A 27656-nucleotide genomic window follows, 5' to 3' on the forward strand; every position below is an offset into this window, starting at 1 on the left:
TTACGACAAATAATAAAATTAAAATTTATTATTTACACTTTATATTAAAAAATATCTTCCATTCCTAATAAACCATGTGAGCCTGAAAAATAAAAAATAAATTTTAATTATCAACTGCTATAAAAATTATAAATTTGTAAAACTAAGATTAAGAATAATTTATTGAATTATGTAAAATACAACACTATAAAACCAATTTCACAAATAAAAACTTATTAAAACATAAAAGAATAATTCATATTGAATCATAAAACAAGTCGTATATTAAATGTCTTTAAGAATTTAAAATTCTCTTAAAATGTTTTCTTGTAACAGTTATAAAGAACCTAATAATAGTTAGAGGGCATTAATTATCTAAATTCCGAATCTAATTTATAAATAATAACAACAATAACACCATTTTCTTCTATTCTTATTATTATTTATATAGTGACTAAAGTGTGTCATATTCTAACATAAGAATATGAAGCAGAGTTACCACTGTAAAAATGATCTTTAAAATATTCTCATAACAAATAATTAGTAAAAATATATTTCTAAGGTAAAAAAGATTAGTAAACTCCCTGTTGTTAATCTGTTTTTTCCTGTGAATTTTGTATGAAATAGAGTAGCTATTGACATTATGATATACACAGATACATCATCAAATGAAAAACTGTCTTAAATAAAACCAATATAAACAGTATATTTAACAGCCATAAACATAACTATTAGAACACTATTGGTAATGTAAAAGTTATAATTAAACTTTTCTATTGTAAACAAAAATTAAAAAAAAATACAAGCATGCAAAATTTGAATTTTGCATGAATGTATAAAAATATTTCATTTATCAGTGGTTAACGCATGTGTTACTATCAAACCTATAAAAAATAATTTAATTATATAAAGATATTGTCTAATATTCTGTAAATAAATATTTTCTTTAAACATAATTTATTTTATTACTCTTATCGATGCAAAATTATAAAAAGGCACTATACTAATTGTTATGAGGCCATATTCATCCAAATGTAATAAGTGAAACAGAAAACGGAACACAATAGGAAATATAATTTGTTAAATATACATTAACAATTCAAATAAATAACAATTTATAAAATTGAAAGTTTTATCTCTTAATTAAATATAGGAATAAATATCTGTGAAGTGGTTACAAAATGTAATTGAATTTTATATTCAGATATTTTTGCTAAATATATTATGATATATTTATATTTAGTGTTTGTTTTAATAATGTAATTATACTTAAAAACTTAGAAAAGAATGATTTCATAAAAAGTGTAATTTATTTGAAAACTGAAAAACAATTCTAATTTTACAAACATGTTATTAATTAATAAATATTACTAATACTGTACGTAGATTAAAACAGAACAATTTTTAACAAAATATAATAATAGAAGAATTTAAATAAACTAATCTGCAGAAAATTAAAAGTAAAAATAAGTCATACTTATTTATACATTTACATAGTACAAGTTATGTTATACAGATATACCTCACCTTACGTTGGTAATTGGTTCCAGGAGAGGCGACGTAAGCTAAATTTACTTGTGTAGTTTCGACTTACGTCGTAACTACAGTGGAAAACGCCAATAATGAGCACTTAAAAAGACCGCTAAATAAGACGACAACACAGAAACACAGATGTTTTCATGTTTCGTTCTCTAGGATTTATGATGATTATACTAACATTTACTGTAAATGTACATATTTTAATATGATTTTATGTGCTTTTAATGCTTTTCTAGTGATATTACGACTTCAATATTTGTGGCGGACAAATGTAAAGTCGAATAAAATGACTTAAACTTGATTTTTATTTTTCCATATACAAAAAAGTATATTTTTGACAAATGACGTATAATCGAGAACGACGTAACTCGAAATGATGTAACTCAAGGTATACCTGTATTACTATCAAGAATTTATTAATATAAATTCTAGCATAAGATATATATTATAAAAATATTGTCATATCAAAAATCTTAAAATATTGAAATATCTAGCTTTCTACACAAAATTTAATCATAACATTACCTGGCAACATTGAAAAAAATTTTTATAAAAATCTTTCACTTACTTGCTTAAAATTCTTCTTTCCTTTTTTATTATTTTTGTTTATGCAGCTTTGGCTTTCCTTTATTTTTTTTCATTTTGGTTTTTTCCTTTGAATGACTTGGCTTTTGAACTTTAATCCTGTTTATGTTCAAATTTGTAGATGATTCTTTTTTATTTGAAGAGAAAAACTATTAATAAAAATATATGTATTAATTTCTAAATTTTTATTGAAAGGACACATTCTTTTTACATATTATTCTCTTAATGAATTAGTAATTTTTGTTTAACTGTGTAATTGCATAAGGTTATATTTAAATTTAAATACATCTGGAAGCAAAGGCTAGCTTTTGGTCTGGGTGGCACAACTGGCAAGTGCACCAAACAGTAAGCGGAGGTTGTGGGTTAAAGCCTCGTCCCAAGTCAGCTCTTTTCTTCCAAATTATTCTTAATTATTTATTAAATTATTAAAATTATAATTATTAATTTAGTTAAGAGATGGTGCCTAACATAGACCTCTAGTAGCAAATTACTTAGTAATCATTAAATTAGCAGAGTTATAGCCAATTATTTAAGACAATCATTTGATTACATTTCTAAATAATTACAAACTCAATAATGTTATAAATATATACAGTGTACAAAAATTCCCATAAAAATCAATTAGATAAGTAAACATTAATTCTGTTATTATGCAAAATATTTTAAACATTGTTTAAAAAAATATTTTGGAAAGATTTTTAATCTGTTATTCATGTGTAAATCAAGAATTATTTATAAAAATTGATTAAATTGGTATGTTATCTCAACCATTCATTCCAAAATTTGCTGTTACAGACTTTTACTCACTTTGATTTTTCCTTGTTGTCTTTCTACTTGACGTTTCTTTGCATTTAATATCTGTCGATTTTCAACTGAAAATTCCACTATAGGTCTCTAGAAAGAAAGTCAAATAGCATAAATTAAAAATTTACAGGGTGGTCCATTTATAATGTCAATTGCAAATATCTCCTGTAATATACATTAAATTGAAAAAGTGTCTTATATGAAAGATTATTATTTTGGAAGGACCTTTTGAATCACATAGAAATTAAGCACTCCCTAGTGGGTACGGCAGAAGTAACTTTAGATTTTAAAATGGGACTTTACCATTTTTTTGCATTTTTGAATTCTTTATTGAAAAATAACAATATTTTTTTCTAGCAATTTTTAAATTAATGTTAATTTAAGAAGTTATCAGTATTTTTAGCATATTTAAAAAATAAGGCTTTCATGCAAAACAGGTGATAGAAATAAAAAAGTTTTAATGAAAGACATTAACATTTTTTTATTCTCTGTCAAATGATAAATCTCTTCTCCAATGAGTGAATATGTGGTTTTAACATGATGTTTGCTCAACTCATTATTCACTTTAAATTTTCAATACAAATTTCCAACCTAACTTATCCTACAAATTCCACAATGAATCTATGAAAATAATTAAATATCAAGTTATCTATGCAGATTTTTATGAATATTTAAAAAAGTTACCTTATTTGGAGTAAATATGTCAGGATTATTATTCAGATTCCTTAATGCTTGAAGTGCATCTTCATGTCTGGTAAAACCAACAAAACCAAATCCTTTTGATATCCCAACACCTTTTTCATCCAGATTTTTAAGATTTCTCATAACCTTAGCCTAAAATTACACTTTGTTTATAACATAATATGGAAGGGAAACAAAACAGTACTAAATTAAAACTTACACTTATCACTTTTGCTTGAGGTCCAGCAGCTTTCAAAAATATTTTCTTTAGTTTGTTGTCATCCACATGTGGAGGAAGATTATGAACACATAATCTCACTGGTGAAATAAAATAGTGGAGATTTTTCAATAACCTTTTCTTGTAAGCTTCTAGCTAAAATATAACATAAAGAAAACATTATAAACAAATAAGTATGAAAAATTTAATTTAAAATATTATATTTGAAAAGTAAAAAAAAAAAAATTTGTTTTTGAAAATAAATCATCAGATACTAGTATTGAATAGACTTCATAAAAATAAATCATTTAAATATTTTTGTACAAAAAATATATTGTTGTAACTGCTTTTCACATGAAAATTATGACCATGTAATATGTAGAAAACTAAGTAGTTTTGTAAGTGCAAAATAATAATGTATATAAACAATAATAATATATTAGGAAAAATAATACATATAAATATCACAATTATTATTCATGTTTATTATTTGTTTGAGTATAAAACACAATCCTTTATCTCCTCATTTTTATCTTAATGCCATATAACATATAATGTTTAATTCTGTAATTTATTTTCATATAATTATTTATTTTATTATAGCAATATACTTTGCTTTCTTTTATTTTTTTTAAATCAATTCTAACACTATTTACATTTAATTCTGCTGGTTCATTATTTTCACTTTTCATTTTCATTCTATTTAAATTTGATTTTACTGCTTCTGATTTTCAAAATCATTCAAGTTTCTTCAATAAATATAGATGTACTGTATTCATAACAATAACAACTTTAATATTGAATTTACAACAAAAAATTATTATTAAAGGCTCAGAAATCGGTATATTAAACAGAATGTTAATATAAACTGCATTATCATTGTTATCTAAGTACTTTTTTTTATTTTTTCAGACCTGTGGGCACTAAGAAAGCTTTTCTTGGGTCCATTATGGGCTTTGGCCAGCCATAATGGAGTAGGTGGAAAAAACCACCACAAAAGATTCCTGGAGTATTTTGGCCCACAAAGATATTCCAGGTGTTCAGAATGATAGGGAGACATGTGTGAGACCGCAGATTTGGCGGGAAAATTTTTGTAAAATGAAAGGAAACTTTCATTTATTTCGATCGGAAATTATTGTAACCATCCTCCTCCAACTATCAACAGTTAGGTGGAAAAGTTGACTTGTAGTTCTTGTAGCTAAGTGTCATCATCAACAACGGACTGCTTTCCCACTGCTAACGCTATAAAAGCTTGCGCAGCTGGAACTTGGCATGCGTCGCACACACGGAAGTTTACTATACTTGTGCCCATTGATCTCCATGTCGAGGAATGGAGCCCCGTTGGAGAAGACATACGACCGCCATATTTCAGTTTACCATCCAATCTCGCGTAGAACTCTGGTAACTGTTAGAACTCTGTAAACTCTCTCTCCCCGAAGACAGAATTAGGCTTTAGGCATAGCCATCCTTATTAGAATTGTAAACTTATATTTAATTGCATATAATCGCATTTTATCAAGTAGTATCTTAGACGCATAGCCTTGTAACCAATTTTGTTGTTAATCTAGTTAATCAATAAATGTTTTATTTGTTATGACCTGTCTTCTGTCAATTTAAGGACACCTGTCCACTTACTGACACACTCCCCCACTCGTTTTTGCCCTCCTAGCCATCCAAAGCGACATCGAGAATCGGATTTCGCCAACCCATGCAGTATAAGTGGTCAGTGAGGATGCAGTATAAGTGGTCAGTGAGTAACCCAACCCTCTGCTTATCACACACATGGGATTTTATTACAGAAACTTTATTTTCTAACATCATAAAAATAAAAGGAAAAGAATTTAGAATCATCATAAGATATGATATTAGAATCATTAGATCATTACTTATTTAGAAACATAAGATATGATATTACAAGAATACAAATTATATTTTATGAAAAACTGGCATAATGTAATCCAATACAGTATGCAAGAACAGAGTAAACCAATTTTACTGTATTCCTGTTTAAAACTACTTACATTTTTGTTTTTCCCCTGAAATCTCTTCTTTTAAAAATATGATATATATGATTGAAATTTAAAATATTTAACTTTATGCATGAAAACAAAAATTGTAGTTTTAATGGAAAAAAAAGCTTGTAATGACTGTAAATGCAATTAAATAAAAGTAACAGAAAATATTAAAGCATCATTCTCTAAATAAATGCTATCAGATAATATTTTATGATCGTTTGTTTTAAAGAAATAATTGTTTAAAACAATAGAGTAGAGCAGCGATTATCCGAACATCGATCAACTGAAAGCGAACTGAAAGCGTTCCAGTCAGACTGTGTCAGGATGTGTGTCGTGCTGAATCGAAACATTTTTGATACTAGATTTACTTCTAAAGTATAATTTTTTATTTTTTTCAATATATTTATTTTGTTTGTACAAAATAAAGAAATAATTTTTAACGATACAATAGCCACGATTATTATTATAAAAATTTTCATTAGGCTTAACATCGACAAAAATTCAATGCAAAGTGACATGCAATGGAGAAAAATTTCAATATGGGATATATTAATATACTATTATTGGGATCAACTAATATACTAATTACATGGGATATACTAATATACTATATTATTAATGTATTTTTTCGTACATAATCGGTTATCTGAAAAGTTGGTTTTCCGAACAACCCGAGTCCCCAGTTGATTCGGATAATCGATGCTCTACTGTATTATAAAAAATCCACATCAAAAAAATACATTGATTCAACCATCCTTTGATTTAGACATCAAATTTTTAAAATTTATTCAAAACTTTTTCCAAAATCTCATTCCCAACTTCAGAAATAGATTAAAAACAAAAGAAATACATTGAAACAAAAAAAAAAGGTTTTATAAACATATATGAAAAAAATTTACAAAACAATCATTTTTGTAATCTTTTCAACTTTTAAATACATAATTAAGACTCCAAACACACCTTCAAATAATTTCAAATACAATAGAGCATCGATTATCCGACTCAATTGGGGACTGGGGTTGGTCAGATAACTGAAAAAACTGATAAACTGAGTAAACCATTTTTTCAGATTAACTGAAAAAACGAATAACTGAAAAGTATGAAAAAATACATTATTAGTATAGTATACTAGTATATCCCATGTAATTAGTATATTAGTATATCGCTATTAACCTACTTCACATTGAATTTTCATCAATGTTAAGCCTAACAAAATCTTTTTTTTTAAATAATAATCGTCGCTATTGTATCGTTAAAAATTATTTCTTTATTTTGCACAAAATAAATACAGTACTGTACCATATATTGAAAAATATAAAACAAAAAATATATATATATATTCAAGTTACATATTTTACATAAAGTAGGCCTATACATTGGAAAAAGAAGTCCAAAATTTTCTTTTGCTTCACAGCTGGCACTCGTTTTTTTGCCGCTAAATCTCGCACACGTTTTAAAAACAGCAATTAGATAGTGTCACTAAATAAAATTAAGCCTCGTTTAAATACTGTCCTCCCTTTCATGGTCGAGCCAGTGTTGCCAGCTAAAACATGCAAAAAATTTAACAAAAATAATATTAGAGTAGCCAAGACATAGCCAAATATTGTAGTGCCACATCATTAGCAGACATTTGAATTTGCCGACTAGAACGCAGTCGGTTAACCGATGTGACAGTTGATTGGAGGTCGGATAATCGATGCTCTACTGTATATCTTAAAATAAATTTTTCCATAAGAAAAAGGTGAAACCCATTAAAAATAAACTTACTAAATGTCTTTTAAACAAGAAAATAACTTATTTTGATTGCAATCAAAATTTTCAAACTTTATTTAATTAAGAAATCATAAATAAAGGTTTTAATTTCTTGAAGTAACTTGAATGTTATAATATCATTTATCAAATGTACAGTACGGAGCAGGGGAAGTGTCAAAAGCACTTTAACCTAATTTATCAACTGACTCAAATTTGATTTGTATAAAGAATCTACAACTTTTTGACTGTGTTTCTTCACTCTGGTTTTTCAAAATATATACAGTAGAGCGTCGATAAGTGGAATGTCGGTAAGTGGAATGGCCGGAAAGTGGAACAATTTTCAGTCAGACTGTGTTGTGCTGAATCGAATGTTTTTGATACTAAATTTACTTCTAAAGTATAATTTTCATGCTTTTTATATTCTTTAATATATTTATTTTGTTTGTACAAAATGCAGAAATAATTTTTAACGATACGATAGCCTCGATGATTATTATAAAAATTTTCGTTAGGCTTAAAATCGACGAAAATTCAACACGAAGCGACACGCAACGGAGAAAAATTCAACAGGAAGCGACATCGCAACGAAGAAAAATTTGAACATCGGACAGGTTAATGTATTTTTTCGTACAAAGTCGGAAACTGGAACAAATCATTAACTGGAAGGACCCCAGTCCCCAATTGGTTCCACTTATCGACGCTCTACTGTAATTCTAAATTCTTCAATTATAGCTTTACCACCATTCTGATAATTAAGCTGCACTCAAGTAATTAAGACTTTTAGTCATACTTTTGTAAGTAAGATTTTTTGCTGAAATTTAACTAATTTTTTATGATTCACAATATATCAAATAATTTAAATTAACTTAATATTCAAAATGCATAATCATTTGATAGCATAAATACTTCTTGCTTATCATTTTAATAGATAAATAAACTTATGACAGGTTAGTTATTTTATTACCTCCAATCTTTTTTTCAAATCTGCTTGAGATACTCCCTTAGCAGCATCAGATCCAGCCCTTATTAATCCTTCTGTTAAGAGCTTCAAATTTCTGTTGTCTTTTCCTTTTTTCTGGTTTTCTTCTTTATTTTTTTTAATATCTTCGGGACTAATTGCCAGACCCACATTTAATCTTCTTCCATCCAAAATAATATTCTGGAATAAAAATATTTGTGTCATCAAAACTATTACTTAAAAAAATAACTATATTTCATATGTAAAGATTGAAAAATATAATTCCAAACTTAGTTATAACAAATTATACAATTATAACAAATTAAAGCTCAATTATAACAAATATATAGAATTTTGGAACTAATTAAAGCATACTGTAATAATTCTGTTACATTACCAGTAAATGATTTACCAGTAATCCAATAAAAAAATAGATATATAACAATTTTTTGAAACCAAATATTTATTTGTAAACACTTTCACACATACAGTGAGTGGGTGATCGATTAAATGAACAGTTCAGACTATGAAAAAATTGGATAACGAACACTTTCACAAAAGATTTTTATGTTCAAACAATGAACACATGTTTGGATAATGAACACCTCATAGAAGAAACACAAGAAGCAACGACATAAAATAATGAATACAGATTGGTCTTCCCTTGTCTTCAGGCAACAATAAAAAAATTTTCAGAGCAGCAGGAGATGTCGACATCGACGCTCAACCCAGTATATACTGATCAAATAGTAATCCTCTGAACTTTGAAATTCTCCCTTGTAATTCCAGCATTTTATTTTCCTGACAGAAAAAATTTTTTTTATAGTATTTGCGAGACTGTCGGGCAGGCACCTGTTAAGTTTGTGTTGGTTTTTATTTTCGACAGGTGAGAGTATAATAGCAAAGGTAGAGAGTAGACAGATGTCTGCAGCTGGGCAGTATGGCTTGAACAGGTCTACAGTAGGCCACAGTTCAATCTTATCTAAGAAAGATACAGTATAATCAAGAAGACTCAAGCAGCTGAAGGAGTAACAAAAATCACATCCGAAAAATAAAGAACATTGAAGAGCTCATAATAGAACCTGAAACAGATCTGACAACAAAAGAACACCAAAAAACTCTGCAAGATAAGTTTTCTTCTGAAAAAGAGGATTAATGCCAATATCTGCTATTAAATAATATTAATCTTAATAATAATAAATAATATTAAAGATCTTTTGAAGAAGTAGAAGGATGTCAGAACAACGGTCTTAGAATGGCATGACCATATGAAACCATACCCTTTTCTTAGAGGCTGATTGTGAAGACAGAGTTCTTGGTGTTTCAAAAATGTTATTTAAGCTTTGTATCAAATCGGCAGAAAACCCTGTTGTTGGCAACCTTCCCGACATAATCCAGTTCAATGTAAGTGTCTATGATAGTGCAATAGGTATAAGCTCATCATATTAATGACCTAAATGCCAAGAATTTGAAGGAGAATGGATCAAACAAATTGTGCAGGATAAAAACAGGTTGATAAGTGGGCTTATGGTACATATCACAGTAATCCCACCATTTCTGCAAGTGAGAGATATATCCAATAAATGAACTGAGATTTTACTCTCTTGCTCTTAGCATACATTTCAGAACAAACATTGCTTGGACTATAACTTTTGTTCTTTATAACCATATTGGCAATCTCACAAAATCTTTGAATTTAGACCATTCTTGAAATCTTCTTGTTAAAATCAATGTAAAGGTTTTAAGGTTTTCCTTACTGTTGATAACAAGCTATGAAATAGTATTTTACCAGATGTTGTCTACTAGCTCTTTTTCATTTATAAATTATATAATATTTAGCTTCACACCAGCTCTCTAGAACTTACACAGATCTCAAGATGTAGTTGAATAAATGTTACATCTCTTAACTTGAGTAGAAAGTTGTTTTATAAAAAAAGAAAGAAAACCAGAATTAAATCCATACCAAAAGCAGCATATCCAAAGTCTCAGTAGTGGATTTGTTCAATTAAGTGCAAAATTTGATGGCAAAACACTGCTCAATGGTTTGTTGCATCTTGACTCTCGACACGAGCACTAAACACACTTTCACTTTGGGCACGATCTACACACTCCAAAGGCTCAGAGACAATGGAATTGGATCTCATAGCTTATGTGACATCCCCCATCACTAAACCCACCCATAGAAACCATCCTCCACCCATTCCCATTAACAGGAAAAAATCAGTCCAGATACTTATTAGACAAACCCTGTATAATAAAACAAAATTTTTAAATAAATATTTAAAATGGAAAAATTGTATTATATTCAAAAGCTGGATAACCATTTATTAAATTATATCATTTTGGAAATGAGAATATCATAATTTTTGATTTTAACTAAGAAATGGATTGTTTTGGATGGTTTATTGCACATTATTTGAATTAGATCAGACTGTAAATTGTATGAGAAATGCTGCTGCTCCTGGTATGGATTTAATTTTGTTTTTTCTTTTTTTGTATAAAACAACTTTCTTCTCAAGTTAAGAGATGTTAACATTTATTCAACTACATATTGAGATCCGTGTAAGTTCTAGAGAGCTGCTGTGAAGTTAAATATTCTATAATTTATAAATGAAAAAGGGCCAGTAAATTACTATTCCATAACTTGTTACCAACTCTAAGGAAAACCTTTATATTGATTTTAATAAAAAAATTTCAGGTTTTGAGGAATAGGAAAAATTTCTAATTACAAAGATTTTCTTACTTGTATGCCATGGTAGATCAATTAAAATATATTATTTATAATTTTATATAATTTTAAAACCTTTAAAAAAAGAAATTAAAAAAAAAAAAAAAATTACTCTGATCTTTCAACGGTCCTTTTTATTAATATCGAAGAGATGTACTTACATCAGATGCACTTTGAACTATATTATCTAACAGTTCCTCTTCAGTGGTAGAAATACAAAGTAAATAACATAGTAATTTGAACAATCTGACATGTAAGAGTACCAAGATACCTATCTCTATATCATGGTAATCTTTGTATTTAAAAAATTCAAATTCTTAAAGAATTTGTACTGATTTATTTGTATATAATTATTATATTTCATATTAAACATATCATTTCCAATTTAAAATTTATTATTACATAATTAAAGATTATTATTTAAATAAAATAGCTATAATTTAACTGATTAAAAGTGTGAATAATTTTAATACTTATAGATGTAATATATAAATATTTATGTTAAAATGAAAATATATTTTGCATTCTTCAATTAAATGGTTAGGATAAGAGTAAGTTATAAACAGGCTTGAAAAATATACTAAAGAACTTACTTTATCTGGTTGAGTCACTTCAGCTAAACATTTTTCTGCGTCTTCTTTATTTATGAATTGTACAAATGCAGTTCCTTTAGGATAATCAGTTAATTTATCAATGCAGAGAAGACAATATTTAATTTCACCAAATTTAGACATGGCTTCCTTCAGACTATCTGCAGTAGTATCAAATGACAAATTTCTAATAAATAAAGTCTTTCCTTCATGAGCATCATTTGGTCTTTGTGGCTTTACAGTTTTTATTTTCTTCTTTGGTGGACTTTCTTCTACTTCCTCTGAAAACAGTATAAATAATGATCTAACAAACAGAATTTCAACTTAAACAGAAATCACAATCAGAATTTGTCATTCATCTTTTTTTAATCCATTCCGATGGAATTTTGTCAAATAATGATGAAACAAAACATGAATTTTTATGTACTTAAGATCTGAATGTATAAAAATAACAAGAGAAAAATACAATTAAAATTAAAACAATTATTTATTGTGACATTGTCACAATGCCAGGCTGCAATTTTTAATCATATTCCTTATTTATTTAATTTAAAACATACATTTGCTATCTCAAACTTATAGTGTCTTGCCCCTGTACATCAGGGATTGTACTTTTCCTGATAACAACAGAGTCATGACAGTCATCTACATAACTCCATACAAGGGAAAATTTTTTAATTGAATTCATGTGATTTCCAGTCTAGACCAAAGTTTGTATATAGTTAAACAGGGCCTCCTGCCCCTAGCTTTCCATATCTGATCTTGACTTCCATCTATCTAGTACCATTCTCAAGATTAAGGAAAAACAGACAACAGTGGGAATTTACAGGTCTACAATTTTTTCAAATTGCAGCCCAACAATTATTTAAATAAAATCCTGTAAAAAAATAAACTTCAAAAAATTATAAAATGTAATTTTTGAAAAGCATTGATAAAACACAAAATATGATCTATGCGATGACATTAACAGCCAAGTAAGATTTTAATATGATGAAAACAGAGAATTCCAAAGTATCAAACAATTAAGTGTAATAGTGATAATAATAACCAAACACCTTTATCGTTGCCGAGAAAGTTCATTTAAAACAAACATTTTCGACCTATTCCATAGGCCATCGTCAGGTTGAAAACAAACAATTGGAAGATTTCATTCCACACAATCGAATACAAATATTTAAATTTCAAAAAAAGTTTTTTTTTTTTTTTAAATAGTTGTATTCGATCTGTGTGGAATGAAATTTTCCAATTGTTTGTTTTCAACCTGACGATGGCCTATGGAATAGGTCGAAAATGTTTGTTTTAAATGAACTTTCTCAGCAACAATAAAGGTGTTTGGTTATTGTTTAATATTTTGCTGAGCACTTTCTATTTAATGTAATAGTGATATCAAAGTAATATTTTTTCTAGAAGAAATAAACACAGCTGGAAAAAAACAAGTAGCAAGCAATTTTGAAAAAGTAATTAAAAAGATTAAACATTTTTCAAATTGTTCTTTCTTCATAAAACAAGAATTCTGCTATAAGAAATTATCATAACATCTAAATTGTAATATATATACAATGTATTACAATATATTACATTGTCCACGTTAGTGGTCCTTGCAAAATTTGGTCAGAGATATGAATTTCAAGTTATTCCATTTTGTAATAAATTGCCCAAAATTGACAATCTTCTCTCTTATGCTAACTTCTTTACTCTAACATTTCTTCCAAGCTAGTGTTAAGTTTCCATTCACACCCAAAAGTGAATTAATTAATCACTCTATATGAAAAGAACACAAGTCCTAAGATCATCATTTATTGTTTTTTTAAAGTGGAGAAGAAGCACTAATTCTTAAAATAATTCTTAACTTTTTAAAGCATAAATAAGTCTTCACTCACAAGATAAATATTGTTTTTTGTTCTTGTTTTAAACTATAAAAATCACTGTAATGATGTTATATGTAAAATAAAGTAATAAAGCATTGAATTTGTACAAAATTTCTAAAATATTTACATTAAATCCAAAATTTAGGTAAAATATTAGCCAAAAATTCTAAGAAATATTAAAATATTACAAAAAGTTTATTTTTATCAACTAAATAATTAATAGATAAAAATAAATATTCATATCATAATATTCAAATTAGCATAATGGCATGCTTGCATACAATATAAAATTTAAACCAACAAGTATTAAGTTCTACTGATAGATTAGAGATACTGATACTATTGTGAGATCCAGGATTTTAAGGATATTTTACTCCATTTTTAAGAAATTTTTTCATAACATTTGTTGCAATTGTTAGAAAAAACATCACACAAGATGGAATGACACTCTTTCTGTCAACAACTGAATGAGAATCTTAACAGTCAATTGCAAAAGGATAGCATCTGATTGTGAAAAGAGAGGGGAAAGTAAGTGACAACGACAGCATTAGCGAGTCACCTCTGAACCAGCACCTGCAAAATCAACCTTTGTTTCCAAACAACTGCCGATCACATGATCAGTTTCCCAGGCTAAACGAATAAAAGGACGAGACGCCTACAGTTCCACGCATTCATCTCATGGAAATGGAAGCCCAAGAATAGGTGACCATCCCATAGAAACGTCCCAAGGAAGCAGTGTTCATCCTCAGCCCTTCTTTGGCCATATTGACAGCCCTACTAAGACTTCATACAGCAGATACACCGCTCCGGTTCTCAACAGACATAGTCATAGAATGGATATGTATCAGAAGATGGCTAGACTTGCCATTATCCTTCTCTGAAGTATCCTTTTTATTAGAAAGTTGTAAACTCTGTCTCCACATTGAATTAGGTCAATAGATAAGCAAAGCACACACATTGTCAGCTGCATAAAGAACATTTGTCACACTGCTTTATATGATTGTATATTTAATTGCATTTAATCATTTATTTTGTAGTAATTATGTATACCTTAAAAGTTTAATATAAATATAACTCTATTCGTTAAGTTTAAACCTGTCTACCTGTCTATTGCTTTGGTATCTGAGACACCTACAGACTTACCCATCGCGACCGCCTCACTCGAAATTTAGTCCTCCTACTTTAAAGCCATCCAGTGACCCGGTGAGTGGGTTTTACCAACCCAGCAACTAGAAGGTATCCCCTTCATCCATATTCTCACACTATAGTCTTGTGTTCTAATTTCTGTAAGACTTTCTCTTTTGAGAATGCTTAATATAGTCTGTATGAAAGAATCTATTAATTTTAAAAAATTAGCAATAAGAACATATATTGTTACCTTCAAAATAAAGTTTAGGAGATGCAAAATCATGTAAGGTAGGTAGTGCTTGTGATATCATTTTCAGTAATTTAATTTTTTTATTTGCATTTTTAAAATTATGAGAAAATGCCTTTCACTCAAATAATGTTTTAGCAATTATCATTAATAGTCAAAACAACACGGATGAACCACCTCAAATGGCTAGAAGCGATAGAAATATATAAGGCACACACTACTCTACGTACATTAATTCCCGGGAGGAAATGGCTCTGTTGTTTGCTTGGCAGGCCTTACTGAATTGATGTTTCTTAAGAATTTATTTGATATTGGCACGGAGCGGTATGTAACGTTAAACATACGAATATTGCATCATATAAGAAACTAAATGTGTATGAGAAGAGTAAATGCGATTTTGAAAAGCAGGGAATGTGTCAGCTACAACACTTGTGCAATGGGCACTGCACAATTGAACTGTCATCGTTCGTTTTTATTTGAAAATTTTTTGTAACAGTGTTCTGGAATTAGAAATCCAGCCATTTACCTGATGAAGAACACGGAAGGTGTTCGAAAATGTCTGTTTCGTCATATTTATTTATTTTTCACACCGGTTAGTCTCGAGTAAGTTGAATTTTATTTAGTATACACACTCCGGTGTGCATGTGGAAGCTATAATGTTTTATCATTTTTAAATATCCATATCACTTTGTGCAATCTTGCCATACATTTTGCAATCTAATTTTTGCATTTTAAATAGCTTTGCAGAAATTATTTTACCATCTTCTTGTGCAAAAATATTATAAACAATTCAAATTCATTATTAACCTATACATTTTACACACCAACAAACTATGAATTTTTGGCATTTTAAAATTTTTAAAAATTGAATTTTTTCAAAAATTTTATCATTTTTATTTATCATTATAGTTATATAATATACATAACTTTACCTATGATCAGATTTAATTTAATAAATACAAATACTATACAATATTAAATAATTAAAATTTCAGTTTTTATAATATTCTACTATATTCATAAATTACCTTTTAAAACTGCACTTTCATCATCATCTGAACTCCCATCTTCACTATCATTTTCTGATTCATCTTCACTTTCCGTTTCCTCTTCAGAAGTTTTCTCATTATCTGTAGAATCACTCTTATTTTCACGGTCTTTTTCATGTAGCTTTCGTTTCTTCCTAACAAGCTTAGTTGATTGTTCTTCACTTTCTTCTTCTTCTTCTTCTTCTTCTTCTTCTTCTGAGGATGTCCTTTCCTTTTCTATATTAAAGTTACTATTTTTCTGATTTTTCTGTGACATTAACTTCTGATATCTGTCCTTTGCTACTGCAAAATCAATTGCAACAGGTCTTCCTGATAAATGAAATAAAATTTGTTTTGACTGACAAGAAACATAAAATAATTTTTGCAAATATTTTAATTATTATAAAATTAAAATATTTATCATTTACCTAATATTTCTTTCGCATTCAAGCCATTAATAGCTTTGATGGCAGATGCTGTTTTTTCAAATTCAACAAATGCAAAGCCTCTCATTTTTCCATCTAAATAAAATATAAAATTAAAAAAAATATAGTTATAATATGAAAAATTTTAAAAGGTAATTATAATGTACAAAAACAACTTTTTAATGCTTTTTAAATAACTGATATTCATTCTAATTATCAAATACTTTAACAACAACAATTAAAAAAGAAAAGAATATAAAATTATTTGCATTAAAACATCAACAATTGTGATTTACATACAATAACCATTTTTTGAATCATTAATATTGTCAGTTGGATGATCATGAAGCAAAGTTATTTGCCTGTAACTATGAGGAATTTGGATTCAAATTACAGTTGAACCTTTACCATTCTTTCATTAGTTTGGGCCCGATATGTTAAGGCCTTACCCCTCACTACTCAACCATTCTAATGCAGTATTGGTCAAAACCATATCAGGTACAAAATAAAGATTCCCTTAATGCAGGGGTCACCGAACTACTGCCCATAGGCTGGATCCAGCCCGCGAAGTCAGTTCATCCAGCCCATTGCCACACTGTGCCACAAATGAGCTAAAATATAATTACGTAGGCGGTTTATCACACTACACCTTTTGTGTTGCCAAGATAGTTTTATTGAAAAACTAACATTTTCGGCCTACTCTATAGGCCATCCTCAGGCTCAACGAGAGAAATAGAACTGAAAACGTGGATAGGAGGGCAGAGGTTCAAGACTAATGACGATCTTAAAAACAACGTTAAGGCCCATCTCAAGTCACTGGAGGCAACATTCTATGAAGAGGGGATTGCAAAGCTCATCCACAGATATGACAAATGCTTCAATCTTCATGGTGATTATGTCAAAAAGTAACCATATCTGGACCTAACTTTTGGTAATAAATTCATTTTGTTATTTACACTTGTCTTTGTTTTATGGACCATCAGAGGTTGAAAAAACTGCCTTCGTATTTATATGGAAATATCATAGATTGTAGATAAACTTATTACGTAAATAAAATTAAAAAATAAGTGTAAGTAAAAATGCCAAAATTGGTCCAATCTGATTTTTTCATTTGACAGTAATATAATTTTTTGATAAATCAGTGAAATAAAAAATTTGGTGAATTGAACCCACAACCTCTGCGTGCGGTGTGTGGAGGTCCAGATGGCGTAACTGGTCAGCACACTGCATGGTAAGCAGAGGATGCAAGTTCAACTCCCACTCTGGGCCAATTCTGTTCTTCCAGACTATTCTAAATTTAAATTATAGTTACTACTTTCATTAAGAGATGGCACCTAATGTCTACCTCTAGTTGTTCTTGTCATGTAATTTCTAATTAATATCTGTAGCATAATTTCTGCCCGATTAATTTGGCTATTGGTTGGTTGATTATTAAAACATTGAGTTTTTGGAATGTTTATATATTAAAATTTTACCAAAACCAGTTAATAATAATATTCAAATAGTACTGTCAACTCGCCTTAAAACAAACACCGATAAAGTGAATTCTTGTCATTGTCCTGGCAAAAAATCACAATTTCTTTTAGCTTTGTTTTGTTTAACGACTCTGATATACTGTTTCACACTTAAATGGCAAATACTGTTTCCTCCTCATTTTGTTTGATTTGAAAATAATTTATATCGTTAATTTATTTTCGTAAATAAATTTTATTTTCTTTAACTTTAATAATAGTAAATTAATTCAAAATATCATAATTTAGAAATTTTTATCATTTATTAATTCTTAACTCCATAAATTATACAACTGTGACCTTAACCCTGAAAATCATTCATTTCGATAAAGCAAACTAATTACCGTTTCCATAGAGATTCGTATTAATGCAAGCTGACTATATTTCAGTATTATTAAAGTTTGTAAATTATCAAAATTTCATTTTATTCTACAGGGTTTGTCCAATAAGTATCAGGACTGAAGTCATATAAAGAAATTTATTAAAGATTATATATATATATATATATACAGTAAGTTAATAATCTTTAAAATATGACCCTCCTGCATTAACAGCTGCCAGTGCTTTTTCCAGTCTTCATACACCCCTGAAAGCCTGCAATCACAAGGCCATTTAGGCACCCTGTTGAAGCCACTTGTCCCATCCTTTCAGGCTCCTTTAGATCCAAGGGAACAAAAAAGAATTTGGAGAGCCACATATGGACTATAGGGTGGTTGGGGCAACATTGACACGTTTGGCCAGTGCCTCCCTCACAATTAGCAACATGTGACTGGGTGCATTGTTGTGATGGAGAATCCAGGTATCAGCGATCTCCCTTTGGACACAAGGGGGACACAGTGGACCCTAATCCTCAAATGTTTGAGTACTTCTGCATAAAATTTACCATTCACTTTGTGTCTGTTTGTCCAGCAGACACAAACTCCTTGTGGACCACACTTTTTGTGTCAAAAAAGACAACGAGCATCAATTTCACTCTTGATTTGCTCATGCAGGCGTTTTTTTGGTCAAGAAGAGGTGCTTGTGTTCCACTCAACACTTTGCCTTTTGGTCTCTGGATCGTACTTGAAAATTCAAGTTCTATCACCAGTTATCACTCTGTCCAAAGAATTTGGATTAGTCTCCAAACATTCCAACAGTTCACGACAAACTGTCACATGGTGTTCCTTCTGACAAAACCTTCAGCACGAACTTCACGGACTCCTTCCACATTTGCAAATCATCGGTCACAATAGAATGCACAGTGAATTTCACTAAATTTAACTCCTATACTATCAAACAAACACTTAACTGGTAATCAAAGTTTGAAAGTTCTTGCACTTTGGCCATGTTTTCATCGGTTCAGGTCACTGTCTAGTGTCCAGCATGATGTTCATTTTCGATGTCTTCTTGGCAATCTTTGAATTTTTTAGGCCACTCAAAAACATGCATTCTGGACATGGCTTTGTCCTTGTAAGCCTCATGGATAATATCAAGTCTCCGTAGCAGATTTGTTCAGTTCAATGTGAAATTTGATAGCAAAACACTGCTCGATGGTTTGCTGCATCTCGAGTCTCGAGGCAAGCACTAAACACACTTTAACTTCGAGTGCAATCTACACAATCCAAAAGCTTGGAGACAACTGAACCAGATCTCTTAGCTTACACGACATTCCCCACCATGATCCCACCCTCTCCCTCTTTCCATTGGCAGGAAAAAATCAGTCCTGACACTTATTGGACAAACCCTGTAAAATATACCTCTTTGTTCTAAATTAAAGTTTTTCAGTTTCTAAAATATTTACAATTAAAAAAACATCATAATATCAAATATCATATTTTAAAAGCATTTTTGCATTTTAATTAGTTATGTAAAATTAGTTTAATTTCAAATGTTATGTTACTGTAATCAGTCATATCAATTATATAAACATAACTATTGTTTGAGTTTACATATATGATCAATATATGTTATGATCAATCTGATGTTACTTTATCTAAAGAAAAAAACATAGAATATCATTGCAATAAAAAAATGTATGAGTTGGATGCATTTTTAAGGATTTATTCATACTATTAGTAGTTATACAATAGTTACATATTGTGTTAGTGATAAAAATACAAAAATATTGACAGTGTATTAATATAGATATTTGGTTTCCAAAACTAATCAATTTCTTTGGTAAACAATGTTCTTAACCATTAATTAAATTGTGAATTGAAACAGCAGACATTTGAGACTGAGATGAAGTCTAAAATATATATTCATTTTGTACAGATAAGTTAGCAATTAAAAAATCTTTGACAAAGATTACAATATTGTTGTTTCTTTAAATACATTCTTCATTGGTTGAAATCAGTTTATTTTAAATTGGTACAAAATTTTTCTAAAGTCATATAAAACTTGCATATTTTAAGTCATATTATATTTGAATTTATTGCGAAGTACAGTAGAAGTTTGTCAATCCAGCACTTAATAATCCAAAATCCCTGTAATCTAGCACCCTCTGAAAAGTAGCTGATAATCTAGAATTGTCTGATAATAATCCAGCATGCTAATATTCTGTGTATATATAGCTTATGTAAATCACATGTATACAGTACATATCTAGAAAATAATTATTGTATGCACATGAATCATTGTAAATGTTGATTTTGTGTAGTAATATGCAATAATATTTTTTGCAGGTTTTTCAATCAATCTTATCTCAATATAGTCACGCACTTTATAATTGATTAAAGAGCATGAACAAATCATGCACTGGTAGGAAATGCACAGCAATATTTACAACATTCAGATCACATATACCAGAGGTGGGCAAGCAAGAGTTCAGTGGGAGCCGAAATGTAGGTTTTGCAAAATGCATGGGAGCTGCAGTTCTGTACTGTCGTAGTGGATAGTATGGTAAGGCAGGGAAGGATAGGATATCCCCCATCCGGGTCGAAAACTTGTTTTAAAAGAATAGATTTGAAATGTCAATTTAATTTACTGCACCAACTTGGAAATAAATTACTAAATATTACATATATATAATTATATATTTTCACAAAATTGTGGAAATAAAATTGTAAAAATAATAACAAAAAGCAGAAATTAACACTTTCAGCAAGAGCTGCATGTAACTCAAAAAGAGCCACATTTGCCCATGTCTGACATATACCTTACCAAATCTAGCAAAAATACAAAAACATCTGGTAATCTGGTAATTTTGATAATTCAGCACCACTCTGGTCCCATAGGTACTGGATTTGAACTTCTACTGTAGCTTCTTGGTTATATTTAATAATTTATTATTATTACTTCCCTACCTGGCTTTGTTGGAATTTTTACGTCTATAATATTCCCAAATTTTGAAAATTTTTGTTTCAGAGTATCTTCTGTAATCTGATTAAAAATAAAATTTATATTAATCAAATTTCTTTTGCATATTATCTACATTGTCTTTTCACAACAACAATGCAGTCTTGCTAATCCAAGCTAACTATTATATGGGGCTATTCAGATTAATGGGGTTAGAAACAAAATCAAAAAAGATTACACACAAATATTGAAGCAGGTCCAGGAACAAATGTCGAGAGACATTTTTAATTTTTTTAATAAAATAAACAATATTAATTATATTTCATAATTATTGCCTTAAAGAAATAAAGTACAGTGATATTTACTGTCATCATATTTCATTTTTTTATGTCAATCGAAAAACTGAGGTTCTAGGAAATGTTTCAACAGTCATGCTCATTTTATAAGGAAAATGAATTCAAAAACTAACATACTTATAAGGGAGGTTCATGTTTGCAATACATACTCTCAAAGGCCCCATCACTAACTTTTGGATCCATTCCTGGACAAATGCATACATATATGTAAAATGTAATACTTTCAATTGAGTATTAATAATTCACAAAAACAAGTAAAAACAGATTCAATAAGGCTTCAAGTATTTTCACTTACAACATGGCAACTTCTTCAGAAACTATGAAAATGAATTTTTTACACCCAATTCAAAGTATTGCACTTTATATTCAATGACTGTGGTGTATGCCGCCACAATTTTTTTTAATTATGCATATATGTATGTTAAAATATGTAGTATATATTAATTTTACAAATTTCACATGTTTTAAAAAATAATCTGTTTCTTTTTGTTTTTGACTGTAACATTTAGTGACAAGAGCAGAGTTTAGATTAGTGTTGGTTTAGATTAGCAAAATTGCACTATATTACATGCAATATTTATAATATATATGGTATGATCTAATGAAATCATTTGTTTCACATTACATTGTAATCAGTAATAGCCAATTTGTGCTTGTTTGCAAGACATTTTCAATATGCTCTCTGTTTCTCATTGGAACAAATCTGGTATGACTACTGTGAATAACTGTTCGTGAAACTACTTTTAAGCAATTTCTGAACATAGGAATAATCATTCAATCTATAGAATTCAACATGAATTATGGTGCTCTGTAGTCTCTGAATCAAAAACTTGGATACCTTAACGGATTTTCAAACACTTATAACCAACATTAAGCAACAATAAATTACACGTTCATTTAAATGCCTACAGAAGTATGCCAAAGGGAGAGAACTTTTTGTTTTAAATTGTGACAGGTAATGAAACAGCAGTACAGTACTATTTTAAACAAACAGTCATTAACATACAATAGCATCAGAGCTCACTTCCCCTAACTAGAAGGGCATACATGCATACATAGCTCATCAGCAAAGCACCATGCTCATTTCTACTGTTGTTGGAATTCAAGGAATCACTATTAGAATCACAGAGTTGGAACATAGAGAGGGCCATATTTTAGAGCTTCAAAAAGACACTTTGGAGGAGTGATGTTATCCCAAGCTGTTACAAATGTATTATTTATCAAACGAGGTTTGACGTTCTGCCCACGTAGTAACCATTTAAGTTTTTTGACATAGTTACGTTTTAAGTTTCTTTCGAAGGAGTACGTTAAGCTGATCATTCTGCTGTTGACATCCTTCAGAAGCAACGGGTCTTGCTCGTAAAGGTGATCTTCCAAGCGAATAAGCTCATGTAATAAGGCATAATAACGCCTTCTAGAAGACCTGATGGCTTTGTTAAGGCAAAGATGTTTTAGTTTTGGTAATAAAGACTCACACCCTACGGGGAGACGTATCCGATAAATGGAATTCGGGAAAACATTATTTAAGCGGCATTGCGAAAGGAATTCAAACTTTCCCTTTGCTTTGTATAGCTTGATTCAGCATGCTACAAACATACCATCCTTAATTTATGTGCATCAAACAACAATAAAAGATCAGAAACAATAACAGAGTGATTTGTTTCATGATAAAGCACAAGTGGTGTGATTTACCAAGATTGCCCAGGAAACCTAGCAGTATAGGCAATGAGAGGTTTTACAACATCTACCAAATTGCCATTTGATTTTTGTGTTTGCAGCTTTCAGGGAAACCTTTAAAGTATGCAGATTTCCTACAAAAAAAGGAGGCTGCTGCAATTGATTCAAAGAATAGCCAAAAAACTGTAAATGACAACAAAAAATTAGTCCAGCACAGGACTGACTGTCAGAGCTCTTTCTTTTAACATAAAAAATTCCCATTTATATCAACAGGTAACATTTTTTGAGTAAAATACACTCAAATTCTAAAAGGGGTATAAACTGATTTCATTTGTTCATATCTTATATATCATTATCAACACACATGAACCTTTTTATAATAGATATGGTATGATCTTAAGATCCCAGTAAGAACAAATTTAGTCAAAACTAATGTTTTTAACCATACTCATGGTTTTCCTTAGGCTTTTGACCAGTACTGTTTGAATATGGAACAAGTCAAACATGTTTAAAATTATTTTAAATTTCGAAATATTTAAAAGTTTAATATTTCAATTGAGTATTAAGAATTCACAAAAACAAGTAAAAACAGATTCAATTAGGCTTCGAGTTTTGTATTTTCGTTTCTTTTCTTTTCTTTCGAAGACACAATGTAGTGATGTAAACTTAAACACTGGGCGAATTTTTCATCCTTTTTATTCGGTTGGAACGCTTTTTTATTACATAACGCGTTTCGGGCCGATGCCCCTCTTCAGCCAACTAAACATTAAAAAGTGAGAGATGACTATATACAAATATTTAAAATAAATATCGTGACAGTATACATAATTAGTTTTTTAGAGGTTGTTACCTTCTAAATCCTGGTAAGAGCTTGTATACCGTTAAAAGCTGGTCCGTACCTCATTCGGTAGTTTAGACGGATGTAATAGTCCAAGGGTACGAATCTTGATAAAAATTCCATAAAAAAGGAAGGTTTAGTATCAGTCTGTAGAAGTATACGGGGTTATTCTTTCACAAATCATATTCGTGAAACCATACCTGAGATTCGTCTTCCGGTGTGTTGTCTAACACTGAGCTCGTACTCCTCCACCTCAACTGCGGAGCACGATCTATTTTTAATTTGCATATGTCTGGTCGAGCATTAGCAGGGGAATGTTCTTTTTTTTTTTAATAGGTTTCTTTTCCGATAAAATTATTCGGGGGGTTTAGCGGTGATTTTTTTAGAACATAGCACGTGGCCATTGCTATTTTTTCCCGCTTTTAATATTTTTAATATTTGTCGCTATGCAAATGACGTAACAGATCGTAAAACAGTTTTTTATTTTATAGTATATTTTATAGTAATTTAATCCAGTTTTCATTGATTTTTATGCTTAGATTAGTATTTATGCAGGTCTTATTTTTATTTTTAATGATTTCTACACTTTCTTTGAATTTTCTGTTGTATGTCTTCTTTTCTCTATGTAAAATGCTTGTTTTAGTATCATCGATTTTACAGTTATTTAACACACAATGGTCATGGAATACTGAGTTTAGTCTGTTGTACTTTAAATCGGCTATATGTTCTTTCTATTTTTTATGGAATTTTTATCAAGATTCGTACCCTTGGACTATTACATCCGTCTAAACTACCGAATGAGGTACGGACCAGCTTTTAACGGTATACAAGCTCTTACCAGGATTTAGAAGGTAACAACCTCTAAAAAACTAATTATGTATACTGTCACGATATTTATTTTAAATATTTGTATATAGTCATCTCTCACTTTTTAATGTTTAGTTGGCTGAAGAGGGGCATCGGCCCGAAACGCGTTATGTAATAAAAAAGCGTTCCAACCGAATAAAAAGGATGAAAAATTCGCCCAGTGTTTAAGTTTACGTCACTACATTGTGTCTTCGAAAGAAAAGAAAAGAAACGAAAATACAAAACACGGTTTCCTCAAGATAGAACTAAAATAAGTAAAAACAGATTCAATTAGGCTTCGAGTATTTTCACTTGCAACATGGCAACTTCAACAAGACAGTAATATTTTAAATATTACTGTCTTGGATTTTGTCTCTCTGTCCATCTCGATTAAAATACAACCATGCTTCTGTGCACTCAGGGATATGTTAATAAGCTATGAAAGGGCAAGTATGCATCGTAAACATGTATTGGAGCTAATGCACCTCTTATGCTATACCTCATTCTTCCACTTCAATAATGGTACGTATTTACAAAAACAGGGCATATCTATGGGCAGCCCTCTCTTGGGATTTGTGCGAATTGGTGGTTCAACAATTGGAACAAAAGGTCATACCTCTATTCCTAACAAACATCCTAGTTTACAAAAAAGTATGTGGATGAAATCTTCATTCTTGCAAAGTGCAAACCAGTGTATATTACAAACCTTGCTACATAGCAATATTTATTCTGTCAAACTCTGCTGACCCTTTTTCTTACAAAATCTCTGCATTCTGTGCACTAACTAGAAGGGCATACATGCACCACACTAGATGGGAGGATATGCTGGCAGAATTGAAGCACATTGAAAACATAGCAGTAAAGCACAGGTACAGTAGAGGCATGATGCACAACTTATCATATACATACGTCAACCTGCTAACTGCCTGCCATACTCACAATGCACAGGTAAAGCTCAATGACACCCATAATTACAGCATAAACCTATCATGCACGGTGATGCAATACAACCAGCACCTAAGCTCCATCTATAAAGAGATTGCTACCCATAAAGGCACAAAGATTGCCTATAAGAGAGCTAGCTCAGTATATGGGCTATTGCGCAACGACAAAGGCAGGACTGAGGAAAGTCAGGTACCAGGTGTCTATATGGTTCCTTTCAGAGACCACAGATTCCAGCATGATCTAGTATACATCTGACCCACAACGCACTCACTAAGCAAAAGGATACAGGAACACACTTATGATATCGCCAACCAAAGGCATATCACCATCCTAGCCACCTATGCTATGGACCCTGAAATACAAGCCAACCTCCATAAGACCAAATTGGTGAAAAGGTCAGGTCAGGTTGATCACCTTCGCAACCTGAAAGCATTAGAAATATACAAAGCCGGCCTGGCCGGCTACTGTATTAACGCAAAGGATGCCACTAATGTTTCGACTGCATGGAGGTGGTGCCACTAAAAAAACGAGAGCAACACTAGCATGTAGTTACTGTTTCTATACCATTAATTACATTTTATTATTTACTTGTGGTAATATGGTGATATTTTTATCACTATTGTGGTGCATACGGCCAAAAATTATTTTCTAACTCTTAAATATTTTGAAATTTAAAATAATTTTAAACATGTTCGACTCGTTCCATATTAGAACGGTACTGGTCAAAATCCCAAGGAAAACCATGAGTTGGTCAAAAACGTTAGTTTTAAATAAATTTGTTCTTGCTGGGATATAAAAAGTTTCGGTTAATGTAACCCTTGATGGCAAGATGGCGGCTCGTCTCTGATTCCAGCAAGGAAACAGTGGGGATGCATGTTCTAACCTAACCTAACCTATTCTAATAATTTGGTTTGCTAATAATTATGGTAATTTATTAGAACAGGTTAGGTTAGGTTAGAATGTGCGTCCCCACTGTTTCCTTGCTGGAATCAGAGACGAGCCGCCATCTTGGCACCAAGGGTTACATTAACCAAAGTTTCTTGTGTGTTGATTATCCTTCCCAGTGATTATCTGAGAAGTAGTTTTATTTTATATATCATTAAATCATTAGTTAACACTGAAAATAAACAACGTTAATTTAGACATATTAAAACTGATTATAATTAATCATAGATGTAACTCATATTTTTTAAATTTAATTTACTTTTAAAAGAACAGTGGCTAATCTCAATTATATTATTATTTTAATATCGATTTGTCAAATAATAACTACCTTAAATGATAAATTCCTGATTATAAGTCGTCCCTTCTTGTGTTTCTTTCTCATATTTTTCTTTTCATCGTCGTTAAGCATCTTTAAACAATAAATTTATTACAACAAATATTGATATTAGCTCATTAGCCTAACCCTAAGTTGTTGAAAACGGCATGTTATACACGTGACTAAAATTTAATATAGAAAACATTGAATTTATAAAAAAAATACTATTTTAAATAATTTTATACTAAGTTATACGTAATTAATAAAAATTATTAATTAATAAAAAAAAAATTTTTTAATTATAAACATTTGGTATTTTTGCCACTGTAAAATATTGGCGCTACTAGTCTTTTAATTTTTTAAATTCCTTTACGTGATATATATTATTAAATCTTTTATTTT

General features: G+C 30.0%; 1 protein-coding gene across 1 annotated transcript; it reads right to left on the bottom strand.

Annotated features, from left to right (window-relative positions):
* Positions 1-27425, bottom strand: LOC136981244 (RNA-binding protein 28). The gene is made up of 11 exons (XM_067277523.1): positions 27267-27425; positions 21340-21415; positions 16548-16640; positions 16120-16449; positions 11852-12129; positions 8537-8731; positions 3809-3961; positions 3592-3741; positions 2911-2997; positions 2087-2252; positions 1-82 (listed from the first exon to the last, which is right to left on the bottom strand). Exons 1-10 carry the CDS (start codon positions 27345-27347, stop codon positions 2115-2117), a joined length of 1581 nt encoding a protein of 526 aa, XP_067133624.1. The 5' UTR covers positions 27348-27425; the 3' UTR covers positions 1-82; positions 2087-2114.
* Positions 27426-27656: the final 231 nt, after the last annotated feature.

This window comes from Centruroides vittatus, unplaced genomic scaffold (genome assembly GCF_030686945.1).
Source record: "Centruroides vittatus isolate TY-2023 unplaced genomic scaffold, ASM3068694v2 contig_749, whole genome shotgun sequence".
NCBI lineage: Eukaryota > Metazoa > Arthropoda > Arachnida > Scorpiones > Buthidae > Centruroides > Centruroides vittatus.

Coding starts and splice junctions, on each gene's coding strand:
- LOC136981244 (XM_067277523.1), bottom strand. CDS start 27,347: ATGCTTAACGACGATGAAAAGAAAAATATGAGAAAGAAACACAAGAAG. Junction 21,416..27,266: donor TCAGGAATTTATCATTTAAG/GTAGTTATTATT, acceptor ATTTTTAATCAG/ATTACAGAAGATACTCTGAA. Junction 16,450..16,547: donor GAATGCGAAAGAAATATTAG/GTAAATGATAAA, acceptor TTCATTTATCAG/GAAGACCTGTTGCAATTGAT.